We start from the raw sequence: 25,967 nt of genomic DNA, 5'->3' as shown, positions 1-25,967 counted from the left end.
TTCTCCGGAAGGCAAGGATAAATGGGCTAATTTGGCCACAAATTTAAAAAGCTCAAATCTTATCCCGGCAGTTAAGTACTCTTTCGCTTTGGGTCTTTCGGTCTTCATGGGCTTATTATATAGCAAAGAAAGCGGGTTTTGGGCTGGGCTTCCGGTGGCCGTGAGCTACATTTCGGGTAGAGAACCTGCTTTTAGGGCCGCAAATGTTAAAGCCCAAGGGACGGTGATAGGATATGTGTACAGTGTGTTGGGTTGTTTCGTGTTTAATAGACTAGTGTCAATTAGATTCTTGTCTCTACTTCCATGGGTCATTTTCACAAGTTTTCTTCAACGAAGCCAGATGTATGGGCCTGCGGGCGGAATTTCAGCAGTCATTGGGGCCGTTTTAATTTTGGGCAGAAAAAATATAGGCCCACCAAGCGAGTTCGCGATAGAAAAAGTTTCATTGGGCTTTAGAACTTCTCTTTTGATTTTGTATCTTCACAATCTCACAAGCAAGCAAACCCTCCTTCTTCAGCTCTTCAACCTCTCTCTCTCTTTCCATGGCAGCCTCTCAAGCAAGCCTTCTCCTTCAAAAACAGCTCAAAGGTATTCAACAAATTCTCTTTGAATTTCTTCAAACTTTTCATTCGCGTCAATTTTCCGCTATGTTCTAATTAACCTCACTTTTCTTACAGATCTTTGTAAACATCCTGTTGATGGCTTTTCCGCTGGTTTGGTTGATGAAACCAATATTTTTGAATGGAGTGTAACCATAATTGGACCACCAGATACTCTTTAGTAAGCTTTTTCTATCAATCAAGAAATTAAATTTAATACCCTTTCTTTTAATTTGCATAAATTTATATGATTCTAATTGTTACTTAGGTTTTTAGTGTTAATTAATTGATTTTCTTTGATGGGGTTTTTGTTTTTCCTCTAAAGATTGTTTTTTTAATTATAGTTATTGGGGGGTTACTCAAAGTTTTCTTGAATTGCTTGGTTTTGGTGTTTCTTGTATTAAGAAGTAAATGAACTGGTAGAAAGAATAAAGATTGATTATGCTGATCATTAATTGAATTGGTTTTGGAGTTTAGTGCTTTAATAGTTTTTGTTTTGTTTACTTTCTATTATCATTCAGCTTATTTGTTAATCAATTCTTTAAATTTCTTGTAGCGAGGGAGGATTTTTCAATGCCATTATGAGCTTTCCGCCCAACTACCCAAACAGTCCACCATCAGTGAAATTCACCTCAGATATATGGCATCCCAATGGTTGGTTTTTCTCTCTGATGCACGGATACGTCAAATGTTGAGTGTATCATACTCGATGCATATTACAGTAACATCTGATACGTATTGTATTGGATATACTCGTATCTTGTCTGTGCATCATAGGTTTTTCTCATTTGTGATATTGCTTTGGTTAAAAGATGAAGTTGAATGATGTTGTTCCGTTTTGCAGTATATCCTGATGGTCGGGTTTGTATATCTATTCTTCATCCTCCTGGGGATGACCCAAATGGTTACGAGCTTGCAAGTGAGCGCTGGACACCTGTTCATACAGTATGTGAAAATATAAAACTATAATAAATTCAGTTCCTTTATGCCAATGATGAGAATTATGCCCTTCATTATTCTGTTGGTGATTCTGCATTGATATTGCTGACTAAATCAGCTTAGTAATAGAATTGCCGTTGCCGATTAGCAGTGTCTAGTATTCCTTTAGCATGCTTTTGTTTAATAAGGGTGGAAATGTGCTAGAGTGGGTCAAGCTTTCTAAGGCACGAGCCTGATATGTTTACTTGCTATAGAGTTGCTGTTTTAGACCTGGCTTGCCTTTTTAAAATTTCGTCTCGACTTGAAACCCTCTTCTAAAATAAGTCATAAAGTTATCTCTAAGTAAACTTAAAAGGCTCAACTTTTTATGTGTAGGCTTACATTTTTTAAGCAGGCTGTCTGATTTGTTAGGCCTTAAAGGCCATTTGATTGAACAATGTCTGGCTTTTTTGTTAAATACTACAACACGCCCTGGCTTAAGTTATTTAGTATGACCTAGCTTTGATATGAGTTGAAGGAGAGCCATCATTGATATTTGCTCGAAAGACAGCATATATTTAATGCCTTAAAGCTAATTTAATCGTTAATAATTTCAAAGTTAGTTTGATATGAGTCATAATTTGCCGGATGTCACTGGGAAATGCTATGCCACTTCTTGTCCACCATGAGGGATTTGACATACTTGCTATTTGTAAATCTTTTAAAACCTTCTTAATTGCTTTTGAATAAGTGTTGTGTATGGTGTCTTGCAGGTAGAGAGTATAGTGTTGAGTATCATTTCAATGCTTTCTGGGCCTAATGATGAATCTCCTGCAAATGTTGAAGCTGCGGTAAGTTTGACCATTTTCCTTATTTACGCAACTGTATATTGCAATCTGCACCACACTTTTCTCTTTCTACTCCACTTATTTGTAGCCTAGAGAAGGAAAGATAACCCGATATTGATCTCGAGTCCGTGAATGACGCAAAGTCTTAGTTTTACCAATGTTGTAATGTTATAGACTTTTTTTATATAAAGGCCAAAAGGATACAAAAAAAAAAATTATCAGAGCCTAGTTTCGATCCAGGGACCTGTGGGTTATGGGCCCACCACGCTTCCGCTGCGCCACTCTGATTTCTTTATGTTATAGACTTGGTTATTTTATATAGTAGTAAAGTAATCTCGTGTCCTTGGATAGTTTTAATAATACATATTCTCCAATTATTTATGTAGATAATTCCTTAAGATTGAGTATTTAATAAAGTTAAGTTCTAATGTACATTGATAATAGCTACAGCGTGTAATGAGTGGGATGTGAAATTGCATATTATACAAGCATGTGCTGTATAGTACTTTTCTAATAGTAATCGAGTAGATAACAAAGTGAGATAATTTCTATCTTTGGTAAGGATGGATTTTATGAGTGATTAAATACAAGTGTAAAATAATATCAATATCGTAGTTTAGGCGTTACTCAAATTACTTTAGGTTTAAATGAAAATCAGTGTTTTATAATTGGAGTTATGAAGCACAGAAGAAAAATGAGAATGCTTTTGCTTTTAGCATGTCGGCAGACTTAGCAATGGGGTAACTAAGTAGGGACAAGTTTTTGCCGAACACAACCCTTCCCCATTCCTCCTACCTTCCCCACAAGTTCAGGGATGAAAAACCTTCCTAGTCACAAGAGAATATTAAAACACATCCTGCTTACCCTAACCCACATCATGAATACATGAATCAACCATAATCTTATAAGAATATTTTAAATATATTTATACAACAATCAACCATAATCTTATAACTTATCCATCATTTCATAATTTAGAGGACATGTTTAAAATTTAAAATATGTGTTAAACTAGTAAAGACTCGGCACGATACACTGCTGATACGCGTAACATCTTGGATACAAGGGTTACTACTACTAGCTGAATGAGACACATTTCTTTGCCTACTTTTTAAAGATTTCTTAAAATTCCATTTCTGTTGAGAAATTTTTTGCTTTCTGTTATAAGATTCCTCTCAGTCAGGCATGTGTACCGAGATCCCTACACTAGGCAAGGGATGTGTTACGAGCCCAATTGTCATTATATGGTGAGCATTTGGAAGGAAATAAACTAGCAGAAAAATTCACTCTCAGTTTTAGGCTTAGCATTACTTTCGTAGGGTGAGACTGGTGCATGCACTCTTACACTGTCTCATTGTGACTTGTGAGGGCAGTTTTTAAACCTTCCCAAGCTGGTTGAAGCAGGCTGAATACGCATGTGTAGGGTGAGATTTCGATGCCTGCGTGTTGGCATTATCTGACATGATAAAAATTAGTTCTGGCTTTCTGGGATGATGAACTTCCTTGTGACCTCTTTTTTTTATGCCTTGCTTGACCCAAAATAAGATAGAGGTGTGCTAAACCGTACAAATGTTGAAGCTGCGGTAAGTTTGACCATTTTCCTTATTTACGCGACTTTATATTGCAATCTGCACCACACTTTTCTCTTTATACTTATTTGTAGCCTAGAGAAGGAAAGACAACCCGATATTGATCTCGAGTCTGAGAATCACACAAAGTCTTAGTTTTACCAATGTTGTTATGTTATAGACTTTATTTTTTATATAAAGTCCAAACGGGGAGAGAAAAAAAAGATAAATAACATTTTTATCAGAGCCTGGTTTCGATCCAGGGACCTGTGGGTTATGGGCCCACCACGCTTCCGCTGCGCCACTCTGATTTCTTTATGTTTTAGACTTGGTTATTTTATATATTAGTAAAATAATCTTTCTTTCCTTGGATTGTTTTAATAATACATATTCTCCAATTATTTATGTAGATATTTCCTTAAGATTGAGTATTTAAAGTTAAGTTCTAATGTACATTGATAATAGCTACAGAGTATAAAGAGTGGGATGTGAAATTGCATATTATACAAGCATGTACTGTATAGTATAGTACTTCTCTAATAGTAATTGAGTGATTACATACAACTGAAAAACTAATATCAATATCATAGTTATGGGAAACCCTCATATAAACTGTCTTCGTAATATCTATCATTTCTGAATAAAATATAGGTGTCGTCCGACAAAAAAAAGAAAGTTAGGATATATTGTATGAGTCTTTTATTTGAGTAGTGGAGAATTTAACATATTATCCTGTAATATTTTGTTATGGGAAACCCTCTACAACTCTATCCTAGAAATACAAATTGTTGTTGCCAATATCTTTGATTGACGCGTTATAAAACCTTGACAGTTTGAAATATTCTTTTGAAGTTTATCTTAGACCTGTGTGATGTTAATATTGCAGAAGGAGTGGAGGGACAGGAGAGATGATTTCAAGAAAAAGGTTAGCCGTTGTGTGCGGAAGTCACAGGAAATGTTGTGATTCACAGCCGGCGGCTCATCATATGTTGCTTTTGTGAGTGAAGAACATACACTTAATGTAAGGATTGCTTCGCCTGTTACTGTTGGTTGAACTGTCAAGACTTGCTATCTGAAGTTGACATCATGCTTCTTTCATCAGTTGTGCGTTGTTGTTTCTTCTCTACACGATCATTTGTTACAACTTTGAAAAACAAACTGTATTCTAAGTGTTTTTGGCTAGTGTTTTCGGGACTAGTAGTTTATTGGAAATTTAGTTTGTTCATTTGCATAACCTTTGCTAAAAAAATGGTATTAGGCGCCAAGTTTTGCCTTTTGCTTATATAACATATTGTGATATCATATGGGTGTTGCATCTGATTTTACCATTTTCCTTCTTTACATGTATAATAATTGCCATTTTTGCTAGCATATTATTTGTTTTTTTTTAATCATAGTTTGATAGTATATAGTATATATCCCAAACAAAGTTGATGTTTGGCTAAATTGCACTTTTTTCCTCTTAATTTTCAAAAACTTGTGATTTTAGTCCCATAATTTTCAAAATAACATTTATGGCCCCTTATGTTTAGTTGTTTATCCTCTTTTGCAAAAGCTCAATTTTGATCAATTCAACGCTGACATGACAAGTCGCTTAAGTGGCTTAGAAGTTAGATGTCATATCAGCTTCTTTTGCTACCTAATAATTAAAAAAAAAAAAAATTAATGTGAGAGAATAAGGAAGTCTGATTTGTATAAACTTTACTAATAAATTTGTGAAACACACATGAATCAATTATCTCCATAATCCACTTATCTGCACAATCCACTTTTGCAGCAGGATCCAAAACACATGAACCACTTTTTCATTTGCTGCAAGCCATACCCATTATCACTAACTATTATGCACAATACACCATAATAGTATTAACCACCTACTCTACACATGCCAACGTGGGGATTGGTTATTATACATAAGCTATCCTTATGCACCATGCATAAGTTACTTAGTGCACCCCCCAAATTACTTGTGCACCCCCCAAATTACTAGCACACCCCCAAATTTCTCATGCACCCCCCAAATTACTTGTGCACCCCCAAATTTCTCATGCACCCCCAAATTTCTCATGCACCCCCAAAATTTCTCGTACACCCCCAATATGACTTTTGCCCCCCAATTTTATTTTTTTTGTCCCCTCCACATTTCTAGCCTAAACCATTTTGTTGTGGGAATGGTTTCAGAGATATGCACTCCAAAACCATTAAGTGTATAAGATGGTTTTAGAGTACAACCCTATAATTAGAATACAAACAATAATTGTGATTTGAAACCATTTAACCAACATAATGGTTTCCAGAATTTTTAAAACCATAAAAACACACTAAAACCATTTTACAATACAAATGGTTTTAGTGTATAACTATCTGAAACCATTTAACTGGTTTTAAATAATGATTATAATTGTACAAAAAAAAAACAATTATGATTCTAATTATAGGTTGTACTTCAAAACCATCTTATGCACTTAATGGTTTTGGAGTGTATATTTTTGAAACCATTCCCACAGCAAAATGGTTTAGGCTTGAAATATGGGGGGTTAAAAAAAAATTAGGCGCACAAGTCATCTGGGGGTGCGTGAAAAATTTTGGGGGGTGCGCTAGAAATTTGGGGGTGCACGAGAAATTGGGGGGTGCATGAGAAATTTGGGGGGTGCACGAGAAATTTGGGGGTGCGCAAGTAATTTGGGGGGTACGTGAGAAATTTGGGGGGTGTGAGATTAGGTGTGAGTGTGTGAGTTGAGATTGGCTAGGATTATTACATGTGGATGCTCAATCTAATGGATGTTATTGACTTATGTACCATACATAAGGATTACACTTATGTATAATAACTTCTCCCGCCAACATGCATTAATCACTTTGCCAAATTATCCAAACCTGCATTTACCATCAGACATGATAATGAGAATCATCCAAGCAAAGCCAGCACCAACAATTATAACAACCCACCACTATTTGACTCAGACCAAATCAATTATGTCACATAATCCTTAGAATGCATTCTACCACAAAGATTGTGCAGAGTAGCAATAACACCCATCACAACACCAGTCAAAAAAATATCTCTTTTTTCTTGGGAGAACAACGATGATGAGATTGGAAAAGAACAAGAAATTTGGAGAGAAGGAGGATGGAATCAGAGGAGATGAAAATGGGTTGAAGATGAAAATGGAAGAGGAGATGAAGCTTGGAGTTGATTTGGGATTGAAGTTTATTAAGGGATTTTGGATATTTGGAGGCAAAATTCGAGCAATTGTGTAATTTAGGGGGTTAAAATCAATCAATTAAAATTTGGGAGGCCAAGTCGCACAATTTTAAAACTTCGGGTCAAAACTGCATTGAAGCCATTTTTTTATTAACTAAAGTGACACTAAGTAACATTTGCACTCACAAGATGAAATATGACTTAGATGGCTTGGTTACATGTGTACTTTCAGTTTAATTACCATATTTTTTAACACAAACTGCCCTTACTTTGGACACATGACATCATCTTAAGTAAGGGCAATTGGGAGTTTACCAGAACAATCAACTTTCTTATATTAGCGCCTCTTATACTATCAATTAAGTTGTATTTACGCTATAATAAAAATTTATTTTAAATGTCATTGTGAGGTTAACTCAATCGGTAGGAACATTGTATTAGGATATATATGAGCCGAAGTTTAAACTCTGCACATTCTACTTATCCATTTTAAAGATGAATTTTTAACCATTAAACTACTTTTAAAAAAAATTATGTTCAATATAGGAGACCTTGTGCGAGTATTATCATTAGTGTGTATATAATCTAGAAGAAGATGCACTACTTTCTTTTCTTACCTGTGATTCCACTTATAAGCCATATATGTTAGGGGTGCTTCCTAGTTTCGAAGAATACCTTTCTAAATTCTAAATAAACTCGTCAGCTTTCCCCCCAAGAAAGATTGTCTTTGGGACAGTACTGAGTGGGGATAATTTATCCCTTTATTACTTTTTTTAGCACTGATAAATTAAATAAATTGTTCAAGAAAAGACAATAAAAATTAAAGTATATTGGTTAAATTAAAATTGAATTATATATAGTCTCAAGTTTGATTCTTTTTTGTACCAATTTGGGTGAACTAATTTACCTTCTTCTAAAAAAAATGAATTATATATGATAAAGAGTTGATTCATACTACTCTGTCCCAAAATATAAGAGAAAATTGGTCAAAGAAAGTTGATGTATTTGGTTAAAAATTTGGACTAGATACATCAACTTTAGTTGACCAATTTTCCCTTATATTTTGGGACGGAGGGAGTAACTTGTAAGGACATGAGTTCAAATTTTGTTAGCATCTTAGCGATATGAAGAAATTTTTTGGTGGGTATAATTTTAAGTATCGTTCTATGCGTATGTTGAATCTTAAATTTGTTTTGACTTAAATGATGAATCCCAAAATTTAATTTGTCCAAAATATTTTTTTTATTTCTTAGGAGAATGATAGTACGCACTTTGATAATTCAGAATTCGACCGCGATATAAGTAAAGTCTACCACTAATTATTTTTACCAGAAATTAAACTTGAATTCTCCAGAACGATTCGCCATAGAGTACTCGATAACCAAAAGAAATCTATAAAATATATAAGAAAAAAAAATTGTTCCCAAAAGAAATTATTAAAAAATAAGAAAAGAAAGTGTTTTAGCCGCACAACTTTAACGAAGTAATTATAAGACTATTAGACCATGATAAGTGCACTATTGTTCCCCCACTTGACCCTTCCTAGCTCTCAAGGGAAACAATTATGTAAAGGAAATTAAGTTAAGTGGAGATCTATAAAGACCCCATTTTAATCTAATCGTGCATGGCAGAATTCCTTTATATATATTTCAATGTCTGGTTCTGAGTTTCACATTGAATCCAATGCCACTAACAACCAGCATATAGCACACACCAATTAAGACTTTTGATTTTTTTAATAATATTGAATACGACTAATTTGTTAGGTAAGAGTCTAAGCCTCTAAGAGGGGGAGGAACGAAGAACGTTTAATGATATGAGAATATTGTCTTACTCTTGCACATTGCCTATGTGTGTGTGTGTGTGGATTTAAAGTTTGAAAATTATATGTTTGGAGCATTTGGTATAGATCCAACTTTAAACTAGCAAAGGTGAATGTCTTTTGGGTAAAAGTAAATCATTTGGTAGTATTACATTTGACCATTTACATAGATTAAGAAAAAATAATATTTGGACCAAAAAACTTTGTGGATTTTACTAAATTATTTTTATTAATTAACTATCGATATATTTTTTAAGGAAAATGTTAAATAGTGCACCTGGTGCACTAGTTAAACACATAGATAAGAAAATTTTGTCTTGAAACTCGTGCATTCAATGCATTGAAAGTGTAAAAAGTTATTTTATCAACATTAACTTTATGTTTTATTTCTATTTTTGGTAAGCTAACAAGTGCACCGGGTGCACTGTTTAACATGACCCATTTTTTTAAAGTATTTATTATATTGTTTGATTGGTGTTGGAGAATCAAGGAAGATTTTAGAGGGATTGTGGTTTAAAGTCTTGTTAAATAAAATGGGTTGGAGAATGATATAGTTTATGTAGTGAGTGTAAAGATTCAATATGGTGGATCGAGGAGTTTGGATCCTCTCCTATCTTAATGTGGTCTGTCATTTCTTTTGTCTTAACCAAATGGTTGAGATCGTAAAGAAAAATAGAGTGGGTTGGAGAGAGAAACAACTGTAGAAATCCAACAGTTGCAATTAGTGCAGGACAGACAGCAGGAGATGATCCAAATCATCGAAGAGACGTGTTTGGTGTGGAGGGGAAGGGGTGAGAATAGTTCTATAGTAACTAGGTTTTGGGTTGTCTCTCAAAGTCGGTTGAAAACGATTGAGAGATTTCTTTTTTGTTTATTTGAAACGAGAATACAACTAAAGCTTATTCTCTCAAAAAAAAACTTATTATATAATTCGAATTATTCTCTCAACTTGTGATGTTAGTTGAAACATCACAACGTTATTCCGTAAAAAAAAAAAACTTGTGATGTTACGTGAAACAAATTGGTGCCCGTGAAGGTATCACTGCTCACTTAAAGACTTTTTAATGATAAACTATCAATAAAGGATAACTTTCTTCAATGTGAAATTACTCAATTTGAGTCTTGTTTATATGTAAGTAAATATGTACTCCAGCATTTTATACACAAGAGCCGGGATTCGAACCCCGGACACTCCATTTTTCAATCTTTAAAGGTGTAATTTCAAGCCGCTAGGCTACCTGACAAAAAAAAAATGTACTCCATCCATGTACCAAAAAAAGAAATATGTACTCCTGATGGTGGTTTCGAGCGTCCAGGTGGCAGTGTTTGTTTGTTCAGGAATAGCTGGTTCGAAAGTGGCAGCTGGGAGAGAAACAGTGAATGCTGCTACAGAGGCCAATAACTCCATCCGTCTCAAAATATATGTAAAAATGAGTCGAGAAAATTTGATGTATTTGTTTAAAAATTTGGACCAAATACATTATCTTTGTTGAGCAGTTTTTGCTTATATTTTGGGACGGATGAAGTATTTTTTTCCTAAATTGTACATCATTTATTTTTTGAAGAATCTATTTTGTATATATATATATATAAAGGTCTAAGCACAAATCTACTAATATATTCATGTTTGCTTATCCTCAGCATGTTGGAGAAGGAAAATACTCCCTCCGGTCCTATATATAAGGATACTTTGGAAAAAAAAATTGGTTTTTTTTATTAAGAGACACTCTTTAAATTTATTCTTTATTAAATAGATAATTCCTTGTATACCCTTATTAAATTGTATAAAATGTAATTTATTCTAATGTTATTCATTAATTACATAAATACATACCCAAGATTAGTTTTGGAATAACACATAACATTTTAGAATTTTTAATATAAAAATAAGTCTCTTTGATATGTGTGTTTTTCTCAAAATATATATATATATATATATATATATATATATATATATATATATATATATATATATATATATATATATATATATATATATATATATATATATATATATATGACCGAAAGAAGTATGTAAATCAATATCGACACTAATATCTTGTTGATTCCAGATTTGTATTTTTATTTTCATTTTTGATAAAAGAAGAACTATTTTCTTCATTTGACTATTCAACTCTATACATTTAAAAAATTAATTGAGCCATACAGTTCATATTTATCATTTTTGTTTTCACTGGTCCGTTTCATAAATATTTGTCAGGAGATATTAAACAATTAAATAAATTTTACCAGTACTTCGTAACTCTTGAAAAGAAATGCTGATGTGTACAAAAATATATCACCTTTAACTAATATGTTAGTCGGTATAGTAGTAATCGGTACTAGATTTGGTAGGAGGATTACGGTTCGATCTCTTACAACTGCGATCGGAAGGATGATGGAATTATTTGATTCCAAAATTGACTTCAGAACCAAATTAGACGGTTCGATGAACCGAATACTAGTAGTGAAAAAAATATCATCTCTACTTTCATTGTTTTTATAAGAGACAACTGAGTCAACAAAGTTAATATACTCTAATTCGTAATATAATTTATATACATTAATTTTTGTTGACCCAATTGTCTTCTATAAAAAAGACCGAAGAAATTATTTATGTAAATCACACAAACCTATGGCACGCAGACCTAGCCATTGAAGAGTCAAGATCCACTCCGTTTTTCATCTTCTTTATTTTTACCATTACTAATCTTTTAGGAATATAAATCTAATAATATGATATTTAGTAGATCCAACTACTTAATATACTATAAAACATTCAAAATCTTAAATAAAAATTCAAAATTATAGTTAATGAAATTAAATACTCAGATTTTTTTATTTTCTTTTGTGTTTTTTATCTCCATTTAAGCCAAAGTTATCATTATATCCTCTGCTATACTTTAACTATGAGTCGTAAGTTCCTATCTTTTTCAACGTTCCAGCAATACGGCGTCCAGAAATTAGAATGCGTTTCCTACTTAGTTTTGTGTAATTTTTTTTTTTTTAAGTAGATTAGTGGTTAGAAATTTCATATTTAAGGTAAATAAATGAGATGTTCGACATTTGAACCTCTGCATATAAAATTGATATTTTTATTAATTGGGTTAAGCTTACGAGGACTATTTAATTTAATTTTAAGCAGAGCATCCACAATGAAGCTTATCATTTTTTGGTACTTAATCGGCCCAACGTGTACACATCACTCATTTATAATTTTTTAATAGTAGTACCTAATAAGTACTCGATCCCTCCAACCCAACAATTCATAAAAAGTTTTAAGGGTCTTGTTAACATGTGCCCTTAGGGCACATGATAATATATACCAAAATAGTAATTCAACATTTAATGATACAAGAAATTTAATGCTTCAAAAGTCAAAATGCACAAATTAGCATTTAATAATTTCTATTTTTGCTTCCTTAACATGTGCATTAAGGGCACAAGTTAACATTTTCCAAGTTTTAAATAGGTCTCACCAATAACACATCTAACCAATAACTATACATCATTATAAATGAGTCCCAAAAAAATGATATAGGTACCAAGTCTTATTTTAGAACTAGTACCTATTAGGTACTATTTTGATTTTGCTCCAATGGGAGTACCTATTAGGTACTAGTACTTAAAAAAAATAAGAACCACCATTGGAGATGGTCTAAGGAATTTGGACCTTTTAAATAGTGGATTATTTCTGTCTTTTGTGCATGAAAATAATTCAATTAAAAGGAAAAAATTCATATTTTGTGTCCAACAAATTTTCAACGAAAATTAGTCATTCTTGACAACGGTAAAAATTTTATACTTATATCATGATAAATTAGAGGTTGTATCTGTAAATACTCCAACATCCCAGTAAGAAAGAGAAGTGGAAGTAAGATTAGAAATTATTTGTCTTTTTCTTTTATTTAGGATTGACCCGACACTCCTAGAGACCTAAAGCAAAAAAATTTAGCGCGAGGTCTTAAAAAAAACATAGCTTATAAAAAATAATTCAAAATATTAAATCTTATAGAGTTCATAAATTGAACCTTAGATTAGAAAAATATGAGACTCTTATTTTGACCAACTAAACTTGATAAATATCTATGAAATTTAATTATTTTATATGTTTATAAGTAAATTGAACTTTTTGAAAAAAAAAATATATCAAAAATTTGATGTCTAAAATCTTGACTTGAGATGTTTGACCCTTAGACCGACTCTGCTAAATATTTAAAGAGATAATTATAGTAAGATGGATTATAGTGAAATGGATACGTCTTTGAAGAGACGAAGTATTTACTCCTGAAGTCATATTCTCCCTTATACCTGCTTCTTGTCTCATTCTCAATATATTGAAAGTCAGAAAGAAAAAGAAAAAAAATATTGAAAGTCATTACGTATTTGCTAGTCGTTGCAAACTTGAAGTTGAAGATGAAGCACCCATCCTTTAACTTGGTCGGAATTCTAAATCCAATCCGATACATTTTTTTTAATCCTATAGAGTTTTTAGAGGAAGAGTCCATAGTAATTCGAAACTCGATCATAAGATAAATAAAATTAAACCAAAAATTTATTACATCGAAAAATCGAACTCAATTCCCCCAAACGTTTCGTCATTTAGTGAAACACACATTAACTGGTTGAACTCAATATCTTAATAATTAATACATATTTTTTACATTAACAGTGTCGATGAATCTACGTGTGTACTATGTGGCGTTATAAATTAAGACAAACAAATTTTTGAATAGTTGACTAAAACAGAATCAAACATTTATAGTGCAGTATATATGGTCCTACGTATACATCACTTCCATTATCTAGTTTTTTTAATCAACAAAATAGGATTCAGATACTTAAATGTGAGTACCCTATGAAGTACCCCGACCTAATTTATACATCACATCACATCCATTATTACCTAAATACTTCTAAATAATAAATTCCAAATTGAAATTAATTATCACTTATCAACTTATCACACATGCTTTATTTCTCTTATATCTCACTATAAAACCAAAGAGCATGCAAGAGTACACTCAACACCACAAAGCCACACAAAAAACCAAATGGAGACCTTACCACTAAACCTTATTTTGAGTTTCTTCAACATTCCACCATTGTGGAAAGAGTGTCTCTCTTCAGCATTTAGAACAGCCTTAGCTTGCACCATAGTAGCAATTGTAACACTTTATGGGCCAATTTCAATTACAAGCCTCATAACATTTCCGGCATTTTCATACGTGGTTGTGATTCTCATTATCATAAATGACGCGACTTTAGGTGACGCGCTACGCGGTTGTTGGCTCGGGCTTTATGCTACGATTCAAAGTTTAGGCCCAGCAATTTTGAGCTTATGGGCTATAGGTCCAAATCGATTGTCTAAAGGAACGGCTTCTATTGCCGTAGCTTTGGCTGCATTTGTCGTGGTTTTGCCTTCGGCTCAATCGACACATTTGATTGCTAAGAGAATTTCATTGGGTCAAATTGTGTTGGTTTATGTGGTGGCTTATGCTAATGGCGTTCATATTGATACTTTTATGCATCCTATTCAATTGGCTGCTAGTACTGCTTTAGGTGTATTTGCTTGTGTTGTTGCATTGCTTCTTCCTTACCCACGATTTGCTTGCTACCAGGTAATTTTATCATTTTCTTTCAAACTAGCTTTAGGTGATAATGTCATTAAGTATATTTTTATATAAGATTTTTTTCATAGTATATATACGAACTTTTTTTTCTTCTTTTAGTCACGTAATCTAATAGCTAGAAATTTCACCGATAGATAAGTGGAGGAGTGTCCAAGATTCAAAACCCGGCCCTCATATTTTCAATAAAAAAAAACTACTTATAATTTTTTTAATATGCAACCTTAAAACACATGACACATGTTAGCAAGATTTTTGTTTTTGTTTTGCGGTGAATATTATATATATTGGTGCCCATTTCAACGTCGTTTGTTCTCCCAAAACCCCCTTAGAAACAGACTCGTAGCAACTGGTCAGTCCCCCCTAACTTTGAGAAGGTTGGGCCTATCCTTCAAAGTTGTAAGAAAAAAAATTAATCAAACTCATGCTAAGAAAAAAATTAATCAAACTCATGCTAAAATAGAGTCTTTTTAATTTATTTAAAACTTTGGATGTTTCATTATTAATTATCATTGGTGGAAAGATATATCATTTGCTTGGGTAAATGTTTATTTAGACTTATCATTTGACATAAATATTTGTGTAAGTTGTAATCTACTCGATACATCTTGTGTTGAGGAAACTGCTTTTTATTAATATATTATATATCTCATTTTTGTTTGTTAAAAAAAAATATTTGTGTAAGTTTAGAAGTTCTAGCTTATCAAAATATCTTAACGATGATACATGCATGCATAAGTTTTTCAATTTCTTTTCTTCATAAGCTACTCGAGATTGCTTATGGTAAGTTATTGTCAGCTTATACGTAGCCTATCTCATTAGTTTGCTCTTCTATATATAGTAGAAATAATCAATGCAAAATTCTTATATGAATAGGTTAATTAAATTGTATATTCAAATGACTTAGTGGCACAAAATACTGATAAACGTAGTCATGTTGATTTAAGCAAATATATTTGGTTGGGTCTTGGGTGTTGAGTGGATGTCTTCTCGTGGTATTATTGGGTCGTTTGAGATTTTCTTAGATTTGGGTTTGATTTAGAAAAATAAATTAGTATGGATGCTAATTTGGCAAACTATTGTGTGAACTATCTGAAATTTGCGAAATGATGTTTATTTCCGAAAGGAACATTTTCAGAGTGTCTCGTCAATATGGTGAAATTTTTATCTTGGAAATGAGTGATTTAAGTGCCTCGATAATTTTTAGTTTCTTCAAGTGCCATCCAGTACTAAAAAGCTTCTCTAAGTAATTACTAATTAACAAACATCCAAAGGAGATTTTGTGGCGTAAAGACAAAATGAGTGTTGTTAAAAGTTGGACTAATGGAAAAAGTTGGCCATCTCAAAAACCCAAAATTCGTACAAGAATACACTATTCTTTGAATAGGAAAATATTTTCTAGAATTCTTTATCCCTCTAAAAAGGTAAACAAAACAAAATTCTTTGCCAAAACATTTGCCATTTAAGTGGAATCTTTACGTCATCCATCAATCGTTTGTTTCCTCTTTTCCCTATCAAGTCCACCTACACAAATTCTATTTTACTTATTTGAGAAACAAAAATTGTAAGGGAAAATGTTTGAATTAATCTGAAAATTTATTTGTATAAAACCAAAAATGATGATGTAAATATTATTATCCTTTGGAGCATGGATCGTAAATAGGTATATAGGGGGGAGGGTGTGTGTGCGCGCATGGTAGCAATTGCGTTCCTCGTGTCAACTTATTTTTTCTTCTTTCACCACCAGTTTAATCTGGTTCAGGAATCAGTTCTGACATCAAGTGCTTCAAGCTCCTTTCGATCACAATTACGGAGGATCGAATTATGATCCTTCTTATCAAGTTCAGCGTTAATCACCATGAACCAACTAGCTATCAATGTTCCTCGTATGAACTTACGTAACATTAACATGGGATACAAGAGTGACAATTAATTCAATGGAATGGAACATGACACGTAAATCATTATTAGGATAAATTGGGTGAAGCTATGCTTAAATAGTTTGCACTTTGGAGTATTAATGGGTTCATATGTTCAAACCCACTTTTTATTTTATTTTTATAAATAGGCAAATGTGCGTTTTTAGATAAAAATAAGGAAAAAGGGAGGAAAATTCCAAAATATGGGGACTAGACCAAAATCCACGATAAACAAGCAAGTGCTTAAACAACATATGTCTTGTTAAAAATCTTATCAAAAAAATCCAATGGGATAAAACCTAAGTGAAGAGAAAAATAGTACATAGCGTACAAAAAACAAGTCCTTAGAGAACATCAACAAAAACGATAGTCAGGAAGGAAGAGCATGTTGAAACCCACTTTAGGAAAATAAATAAATAAAACATGAATCGTACGGCATGCTCTAGAATCTGAAAATTGATCTGGATTCTATAGTGGTCCCTCTATATCTTGTCAACAACTGCCAAGACTTAATTAGTTAATTAATCAATTTCATAGTAGTGTTAGTTAGTTATTGTTAGTGGATTCTTCAATCATCTTCATTCTTGTCCCACGTGGATATCCCACATATCTATTAGAAGCTATAAGCTGCCAAGTGTTTGGATTATTCATAAGATTTTAGTTTGCATGACAAGACTACACTACTCTATATGATGTACTGACTAGTAAAAATTATTAACTCATAGTCAAAATTATTTTTAATAGTATCTAATTTTGTATTGATGTTGCTTTTAGTATGCTAAATGTAAGATTTATTTTTAAGAAGAAAAAAAAAACTTCTATGATCTAAGTTTCGTTTCATGGTTTCGTGCAGGTGAACAAAAACTACAAGCTGTTAACAAATAATATTTTGAAGAGATTAAAGCTTCTAGTAAGTGTAATTAGTGAGGAGGAAAGTATTTCTGCACAAGGATTAATCTCTCGTGCTAAGTCTTTGGCAACCAAGCGAACCAAGATCTTTTCAACCATCATGCGCTACCTAGTAAGTCCACTAAACTCATTTCATAAAATCAATATATACCACCTCCATAAAGTAATTATTTGATCGAGATGAGACGATTCAGATCTTCAAATTTAAAATATGAATTGTTCAATTTTAATCCAATAGTTATTGATATACTACTGACTGCGTGAATTAACAATCTACAAGGAATCTAAATTCCATAATGTGTATTAATTTAATTCCCTTTTGAATAGGATGGCATGAAGTGGGAGAGACTTCCAATTAAACTTTTCAAACCACATTACAATAACTTGGGGGAGAAACTTCAAGAGATAGATACCAATCTTATAGGAATGGAATTGGCTTTAAGTTGCACCAAATCATTCCCAATCAACAATCTTGATCAAGACCTTAAACATGGTCTAAGCACACTTGAGGAGCATGTTAACCTAACCATTAAAAATGCTAAACACACCTTCCTAGGTGGTGGTGGTTCACTTACTGTTCCTGAATCCAATCCAAAAAACATAACACATTTTCTTCAATCCCTTCAAACCATTCCAACAACTCACAAAGAATTGCCCATCTTTTTCTTCCTATTTTGTGCCAAACTCCTTCACATGAAATCATCAACCGAAGGCCCAACTAATGCTGAAGCCCAGCCCACTAAGAAAAAAGAAAATTCTCCCGAAGGCAAAGATCAATGGGCTAATTGGGCCATAAAATTAAAAAGCACAAATCTTCTCCCGGCAGTTAAGTACTCTTTCGCTCTGGGTCTTTCGGTCTTCATGGGCTTATTATATAGCAAAGAAAGCGGGTTTTGGGCTGGGCTTCCGGTGGCTGTGAGCTACATTTCGGGTAGAGAACCTGCTTTTAGGGCCGCAAATGTTAAAGCCCAAGGGACGGTGATAGGAACTGTGTACGGTGTGTTGGGTTGTTTCGTGTTTAATAGGCTAGTGTCAATTAGATTCTTGTCTCTACTTCCATGGTTCATTTTCACAAGTTTTCTTCAACGAAGCCAAATGTATGGGCCTGCAGGTGGCATTTCAGCAGTGATTGGGGCCGTTTTAATTTTGGGCCGAAAAAATATAGGCCCACCAAGCGAGTTCGCAATAGAAAGAATCATCGAAACTTTCATTGGGCTTTCATGTTCTATTTTTGTGGATCTTCTTTTTTGGCCTAAAAGGGCTTCAACATGTGCCAAATTTGAACTCTCTCAATGTTTGTCCAATCTCTTTGATTCAATTGAGACATTGAGCCTAGTTGGTAAAACTGATTCTCAATTGGAAGAAAATCAAAGAAAATTGAAGGTCCAAGTTAATGAGATGAAAAAATATGTTATAGAAGCTGAAGCTGAGCCCAATTTCTGGTTTGTACCATTTCATAGTGGTTGCTATAATAGGCTTTTGGGCTCATTGTCAAAGTTAGTGGATGTTTTGCATTTTGGTGCATGTGCATTAAAAACACTTCAACAAGAGTTTCAAAGAAGTGACAATTTTGTGAATGAGGAAGTGAATATGCTACAAAGTGAACTTGCTAATGTTAGGGAAATTATTTGCTCTTCCATCAAAGGTCTTGAAGAAATTTCCAAGATGAAATCATTCAAGTTTGTTGAGAAAGAGACTGAAAAGAAGAAGAACATGTCTTGTGATGTTGAAATGGGAAAGTCGAGAGAGGACGGAACGTGGCTTTCGGGTTTAGGAGAAGATGGAATAAGAGAAATTATTGAAAATTTTCTTCATAGGTCAAGAGATGTTGTTGAGAAGTTGTATAGTGATGAAGGTGAAAAAGAACTTAAGAGTGAAGTTGTTTTGAGTTTGAGTGTTGTTGGGTTTTGCTTGAGTGTGTGTATGCATGGAACAATAGAGATTGAAGAGGCAATGAGGGAACTTGTTCAATGGGAGAATCCCTCTAGCAATGTTTAATTTGTCTGAGATAGTATGGTGTATCTCAACAAATGATGAAATTGATATAGTAAAAAAGAAATGAAATTGAAAAAGTTGAATTTATATATATAGATACTATATATACAACAAATAACAATATTCTCAATAATATGCACTATGCTACAATGTACTGTTAACCTCTTAAAATATTTGAACCTATGCATAACTGATCAATATTTTCTTGAACTTTTTCAATGTCTATAAATAAAGGGATATTATGCAAAACCTCATCTTTCTTTTACAATACTTTTGGATGTTGGTTTTTTCCTATCTAACCGATTGGTGTAAATGAAAGAACATTATGTCAATGTTGGATTATCACGAGGGGTCATCCACATTGCGTTTAAGAACAACCGTATAAGTGAGTTAAACATCACACTTTAACCTGAAACCATAAGTTATTAGGTTTATGGGTTCTCTCACTTAATTATAAAGTGTTCAACCTTTACTTTACTAAGCAATGTGAACTTAACTCACACTTGTCACAATAATCGGGACACATAAATTTTGTTCTATTATTACGAAATATATTTATTTATCAACACAACAACAAAAAAATTGATTAATTTCCACGAGAAAAAAAGTAAATAGTCCTTAAATATAAATCCATTTTCAATTTTTTGATACTTTCATAGTTTCTTTTTCAAATAACTCCTAATGAATATCCCTTTGAATATAAAAGATCAAGTTATATACTCCATCCAAATTACTTGTCATTTTAGGAAAAAAAATTGTTTCAAATTACTTGTCGTTTTGATAATTTAAGGTTATATTTTGTCTATTATATCCTTATGTAAATTCCAAATATTTAGGAGTAGTTGTTGAAATCGTAAAAGATTTAATATATATTTGAAAAACTAAAGTTTTTTTTTTAAAAAAAATTGGTACATAACATATTAATTTTTTTTTCGGTACATGATATATTAAATTTATTGAAAAGAGAAAATGTATGCAAAAAAAATTATTGGTGAATTAAAATAAAGGTATAATAGAAAGATAAGATGCAAAAATATATTTTTTTAATTTATTGTTTTTTTCTAAAACGACAAGTAATTTGAAATGGAAGAAGTATATACTTGTCAAACAAACTATAGTAGTTAAAAATTTCATTCTTAAAGTAAATAAATAAGAAGATATATGAGATTTGAGCTTGAGTCATACTATCAACCTTTCTTAGGTTCCTTTGTTACGGATTAAATGATATTTTTACAATATTTAATTGGTTCAATTAAGTTTTGACATTTTAAAAATTGTAAAAATATATTTGATCATCCATCTTAATTGAACCAAACTAAATATTATAAAAATATATTTAAGATTTTTTGGTGATATTTTTTTGTTAAACTGTTAATATTTTTTTCATTCTTTCTTTCTGAAAATGTTAAATTATTCATTTCATGTGAAGTCAATCTACTATGTTTTGGTGTCTCAATTTCAACAATCGTTGAAGGGACACGACATCAAACATGCAATAATACCAAAACCTCAAACAAAAAAACAATCTTTGCATTTTGGATCCTTCATTCACATTCCCACCATCACCACCTCAGATCAGATCCACAAATTCTTCACCTCAAATCTCATTTCACTAAACCCTTTATCACTAGGTAATCCACTATCAAAATTCAATCTTCAATTATTTTTTTCCATTTTTAATGTTTGGTGGGTTTTTTCTTTTATAAAATGTTTGTTAAAATTTCACATTTTTCTGTTTTCTTGCCACTACTGTGGACCCATTATGATGTTGTTGTTCAATTCAACTTTCCGTGTGTTTTAAGGCTTCTTTACACTTTTAGTTTAATTTAATCAATTTACGTTTTGTATCAAATTAGCGTTTGGTGGGAAAAGTTTCAATTTTTAGAATTTTTTTTCTCTATAAAATGGTGCTTTCATCATAGATCATTTCTGTACCATAATTGGGATTAAGGGTTTTTGATTGGTATTTGGTTAAGTTTCATTTTCAGGTTTTTGCTCTATTTTCATTAGATTTGAAGCTGTGTGAATAATTTGGTGTATTACATTTTAGTAGCTTGTTAGTGTATGATAGTGTGAGAAACTGAGAATTGACTATTTGTAAATTGGTTCAGGAATTGAACTTTGGAGATTTTGACAATGGCGGCAAATTCTTCTAATGGAGATCAACAAACAACCACAAAGCAACCTCCCCAGCCATCTCCGTTGCGGTTTTCCAAATTCTTTCAGGTGAATGTTGCCTGCTAGCATTTATTTGTGCCGCTTTGTGATTTTGGTTTTCTGCTTGAATCATGTTATGTCGAATTCATGTTATTTTGTTGTTGTTGCTTGGTGCATTAATTGCATGATATCATTTAGTAATTATCTGAGCTTATTTCTACCGGGAGAAACATGTGTATCGAAATTCAGATATCGCAGAATGTGGTCTTGCTTTGAATTCATCATTTTACCAATGTATTCACTTGTCAAAACATACATTATGGTTGTCGTGGAATGCTTAGCATATGTAAGAGGGGGAAACCTAGTGCCATAAAGCTCGCGCGATAGAGTGGTCCAGGGAAGGGGTGGATCCGTTGCAGTTCTATTATAAGTAGTCTTACCTTGCATTTATAAGAGGCTGAATTCATTACTCAAACTCATGATCACTTAGTCTCACAACAATGGATCCAAATTTTCGACCAGGACTCCCCATCCACCTATGATTAAGTGGCAAGATGGAAAATCACGATTTTTTTTTTCAGGGGAGGGTATCAGATTTAACCGTCTACCATGCTGGTGAATTATGTAATGCAGTGAGAGGATCCATTTCCATGCATATGATGTAACATATTGTATTATCTCACAATTGAAATTTTTTTGTTTACCAGAGAAATGTTGTGGCCAGGATCTATTATTTATGGAGTCTTAATCATGGTTTTTTTTCATTTCATTCTTGAACCAGTCCAATATGAGAATTTTGGTCACCGGAGGAGCTGGTTTTATTGGTTCTCACCTAGTTGACAGATTGATGGAAAATGAAAAAAACGAGGTTTGCATGACTTATTCCTTTCTATGTATCAAGTATTCAAATTTACTAGTGTATCAAGAGCTTTGACAAAGTTTTGATGTTTGGCTATTCAGGTAATTGTAGCTGATAACTACTTCACTGGATCTAAAGACAACCTTAAAAAATGGATTGGTCATCCAAGATTTGAGCTAATTCGTCATGGTATAATTTCTTCAATTTTTCTATAACAATCAACTCCAACCTGACTCTATTATTGCATATAAGATGAAAATTGAAATTCATGTCAAGATTTGTGTCCTATGCATGTACTATTGTATTTATGGTGTTAAATCTTAGCTTGTTAGTGGTCTTAAATATGTTCTTAAAAACTATGAAGCATGCAAAAGAAGCTTTTTGGTTATAAAATAAGATATTAAACTGGCTGCAAATCACGCACCGTTGTAAACCAGCTGGCCTATTGATATTGCACTCACACAACATGAATGATGATGCTTCCTAATGTCTTTAGCTCGGTATTCATTTATTTTCTTTTCCCCCGAGTAGATGTGACAGAGCAACTGTTGGTTGAGGTTGATCGGATCTACCATCTTGCATGCCCTGCTTCTCCGATTTTCTACAAATACAACCCTGTGAAGGTAGGATTTTTAATTTTTTTTAGCCTGTACACATGATTGTGTGAACTGTCTAAAAGGCTTATTGTTTGCTTCCTGCTACATTTACAAAAGTAGCATACAGAACCCATTCTTCAGATAGTGTACAAATTATCTAACATTTAAAGGAATAACTTTACAGACAATAAAGACAAATGTAATTGGAACACTGAACATGCTTGGACTTGCAAAGAGAGTTGGAGCAAGGTTAGGAATTTCTTCATTTCTTCTTTTTTTTGAATCTTTTGTTGATAGTCAAACTGTTAATGTCAGTTGATTTTATGAGATTGTAATTTTCACAGGATTTTGCTTACTTCTACTTCAGAAGTATATGGAGACCCTCTTGTGCATCCACAACCAGAAAGCTATTGGGGAAATGTTAACCCTATTGGTACATACTTATTTCTATGGCATGCCAAACCGGATAATCTTATTTAGTGGCTTTTCATTTTTATCAATTAGTTAAGCGGATTTACATTATCATTTTGTTTTTATACTTTTCGCAAATATTTTTAATGGACAAACCATATTTTCAACTACGTACAGAGCTAAACATTTGAATATATGTTCTCTTTGAGTTATGTTTTGATAAGATCCTTCACATCCATATATTTTCAAACTGTAGCGAAGAACATTTGTTTAAAGATGTCATTTTTTTTCAAGTTTTAGCCTGTTGAATCTTGACGAGCATGATTTGGGTTATTTTATGTTAACGAATTCCTCAAAACAAAATAATATGTTTTACTGATACCCGTAGCCTTGAAGATATTGTGTAATATGATGAATTTTTCACAACAGGTGTTCGGAGTTGCTATGATGAGGGCAAGCGTGTGGCAGAAACTTTGATGTTTGATTATCATAGGCAGCATGGAATAGGTAATGTTATGCCATGTTTTCTTCACCATACAAGTAACTCCTCATTGATATAGGATATTGCCGATTCATTTTTTAATCTACTATTAACTAAATAATGATTTCCATATTTTCACAGAAATACGCATTGCCAGAATCTTCAACACATATGGACCACGCATGAATATTGATGATGGGCGTGTTGTCAGTAACTTCATCGCTCAAGCAATTCGGTAAATCCTTAAATAATGTTATGATATGGCTGACTATAATAATTACTCATGGCTTATTTCTATGAGAAAACTACCAAACAGTCATACTGCAAACTCGGTCTTTATAACCAACATAAATTTTATGCTTGAATAACTAGCTGTTTATTTTTAAGTTTAATTATGAATCATTAATCAGAATACCTTGATTTAGTGGACTAGTTACAATTTGTTGTGCACCATGTTGAAAGTGGATTCTTAACCGTTACTTCTCATGTAATCTTATGTGTTGCAGTGGTGAACCCCTAACAGTCCAACTTCCAGGAACACAAACTCGCAGTTTCTGCTATGTCTCCGACATGGTATATATGAAGTGTTACTCATCTTTTTTTATTTGCATATAGCATAACAATGCTGATTTATGGTTGTTATATGTTTGATATGCATTAGGTTGATGGCCTTATTCGTCTCATGGAAGGAGAACACACTGGTCCGATCAACATTGGAAACCCAGGTTACATTACAATACCAATGATTCTTATGTGCAGTGTGCCCTGATTTTTCTGTTGTACGAATTTGAATTGATTATACATTACTTTTTCAGGTGAATTTACTATGACTGAACTTGCTGAGAATGTGAAAGAGGTCAGTTCTGAACCGTTTAGTTCTTTTGGAATGTCAAATATGTATCTTTATCTTAGTATATCACATTTAAGCTTAAACCTCTGAATAGTGGAAAAAGGAACTCTTGAATACCAATTTATTGGCCTTATACTATGCAAGGTGAAATATTTGAAGTTGGTTAATGGTTTGTGGATGGTTTTGCAGCTTATTAATCCAGATGTGGAGATAAAAATGGTGGAGAACACTCCGGACGATCCTCGGCAAAGAAAACCAATCATAACAAAAGCAACTGAATTGCTTGGATGGGAACCAAAGGTCAAGTTGCGTGATGGTCTTCCGCTTATGGAAGAGGATTTCCGTCTGAGGCTCGGAGTTCCCAAGAAGAACTAACTGAACTTGGTTTTGTCCTTTCACTTCATATCATGATGGATATTGATATCATTATACTTGGGATGAGTTTGTCACTATTAGATATTTCACTTTGAGCATTATGGTGAGGATGGTTGCAAATTCTTTGAAATTTGTTGTATTGTTTTTACTCTTTCCTTTTTTATTATTATTGGTCAAGTAATGGCAGAGAGCATTGGATAAAAATGTGTAGGACCAGGAAGGGTCACTTGGCCATGTTCTGTAATTGATACAATATGATTGCTTCTTCTTTTTTCTTCCAAATTCTCCTATTGGAAATGTTATTATTGAGTTGAAATTTCTTATTATAGCAGTGCTTTTGAAATCTCTTATGTGCGTTTTTCGGAAATCATAATTACTGCTCGATCAATCGAAATCGAAACTATGTGAGATATCTTCCTATGGTACCATGTATCAGTCCATAGTAACGCTATTCCAAATATGCATTTAACAAATTTAGATTGTTAGGTTTGTGAGATATCTTCTAGCTATTAAGACGTGTCATTCTTCTTACATTTAGAGAAACTGGACTTGTTATTGCACCCTCTAATTTACTAATACTATTGTATATATTTGTTTGAGACCTCATTTTTTAAGAGTCATATGCCATGGCCATGGCACATGCATGTGGCTGCCCCTGTTAGAAATAGATTTGATTTGTCTGATTTTCAATTTTTCTTAACCATGAAAAATGTTTTTCTATTAAATTTCTCTTTTGATATATAAAAAAGTACTAGTTTAAAGACCCGTGTATTCGCACGGGTCATTGACTTTTATTCGATATTTAAGTTTGTCATTATATTATGG

At 32.8% G+C, this 25,967-nt stretch overlaps 3 protein-coding genes across 4 annotated transcripts; all 3 read left to right on the top strand.

The window, feature by feature from the left end:
• The first annotated feature begins 442 nt into the window (after window positions 1-442).
• Window positions 443-5,235, top strand: LOC123895423 (ubiquitin-conjugating enzyme E2 7-like). The gene is made up of 6 exons (XM_045945777.1): window positions 443-588; window positions 678-780; window positions 1,156-1,253; window positions 1,444-1,544; window positions 2,291-2,368; window positions 4,820-5,235. The coding sequence occupies exons 1-6, from the start codon at window positions 543-545 to the stop codon at window positions 4,895-4,897; spliced, it is 504 nt and encodes a 167-aa protein (XP_045801733.1). The 5' UTR covers window positions 443-542; the 3' UTR covers window positions 4,898-5,235.
• An 8,743-nt stretch (window positions 5,236-13,978) lies between these two features.
• Window positions 13,979-19,662, top strand: LOC123895421. The gene is made up of 3 exons (XM_045945775.1): window positions 13,979-14,581; window positions 17,363-17,530; window positions 17,746-19,662. Exons 1-3 carry the CDS (start codon window positions 14,015-14,017, stop codon window positions 19,414-19,416), a joined length of 2,406 nt encoding a protein of 801 aa, XP_045801731.1. The 5' UTR covers window positions 13,979-14,014; the 3' UTR covers window positions 19,417-19,662.
• Window positions 19,663-20,830: 1,168 nt separating this feature from the next.
• On the top strand, window positions 20,831-25,424 carry LOC123897703 (UDP-glucuronic acid decarboxylase 6). 2 transcript variants are annotated; one of them, XM_045948438.1, is made up of 13 exons: window positions 20,831-21,044; window positions 21,525-21,639; window positions 22,352-22,438; window positions 22,531-22,618; window positions 22,961-23,052; window positions 23,210-23,274; window positions 23,370-23,458; window positions 23,866-23,943; window positions 24,059-24,152; window positions 24,424-24,490; window positions 24,579-24,642; window positions 24,733-24,773; window positions 24,957-25,424. In XM_045948438.1, the coding sequence occupies exons 2-13, from the start codon at window positions 21,550-21,552 to the stop codon at window positions 25,140-25,142; spliced, it is 1,041 nt and encodes a 346-aa protein (XP_045804394.1). In that variant the 5' UTR covers window positions 20,831-21,044; window positions 21,525-21,549; the 3' UTR covers window positions 25,143-25,424. The 2 variants fall into 2 exon arrangements, with proteins under 2 accessions (XP_045804394.1, XP_045804396.1); XM_045948440.1 differs by lacking the exon at window positions 20,831-21,044 and adding an exon at window positions 21,242-21,401.
• Window positions 25,425-25,967: the final 543 nt, after the last annotated feature.

The sequence above is a fragment of the Trifolium pratense genome, linkage group LG7 (genome assembly GCF_020283565.1).
Source record: "Trifolium pratense cultivar HEN17-A07 linkage group LG7, ARS_RC_1.1, whole genome shotgun sequence".
Classification (NCBI taxonomy): domain Eukaryota; kingdom Viridiplantae; phylum Streptophyta; class Magnoliopsida; order Fabales; family Fabaceae; genus Trifolium; species Trifolium pratense.
Note: the sequence above shows the minus strand (reverse complement) of the source record. Positions and strands in the feature narration are given on the sequence as shown.

Bases quoted from the DNA above. Each gene is read 5' to 3' on its own strand.
- LOC123895423 (XM_045945777.1), top strand. From the start codon at position 543: ATGGCAGCCTCTCAAGCAAGCCTTCTCCTTCAAAAACAGCTCAAAG. The intron at 781-1,155 runs GTAAGCTTTTTC...AATTTCTTGTAG, and splicing joins GGACCACCAGATACTCTTTA to CGAGGGAGGATTTTTCAATG. The intron at 1,254-1,443 runs GTTGGTTTTTCT...TCCGTTTTGCAG, and splicing joins AGATATATGGCATCCCAATG to TATATCCTGATGGTCGGGTT.
- LOC123895421 (XM_045945775.1), top strand. From the start codon at position 14,015: ATGGAGACCTTACCACTAAACCTTATTTTGAGTTTCTTCAACATTCCA. The intron at 14,582-17,362 runs GTAATTTTATCA...GGTTTCGTGCAG, and splicing joins CACGATTTGCTTGCTACCAG to GTGAACAAAAACTACAAGCT. The intron at 17,531-17,745 runs GTAAGTCCACTA...CCTTTTGAATAG, and splicing joins CAACCATCATGCGCTACCTA to GATGGCATGAAGTGGGAGAG.
- LOC123897703 (XM_045948438.1), top strand. From the start codon at position 21,550: ATGGCGGCAAATTCTTCTAATGGAGATCAACAAACAACCACAAAGCAA. The intron at 22,619-22,960 runs GTATAATTTCTT...TCCCCCGAGTAG, and splicing joins ATTTGAGCTAATTCGTCATG to ATGTGACAGAGCAACTGTTG. The intron at 24,643-24,732 runs GTTACATTACAA...TTACTTTTTCAG, and splicing joins GATCAACATTGGAAACCCAG to GTGAATTTACTATGACTGAA.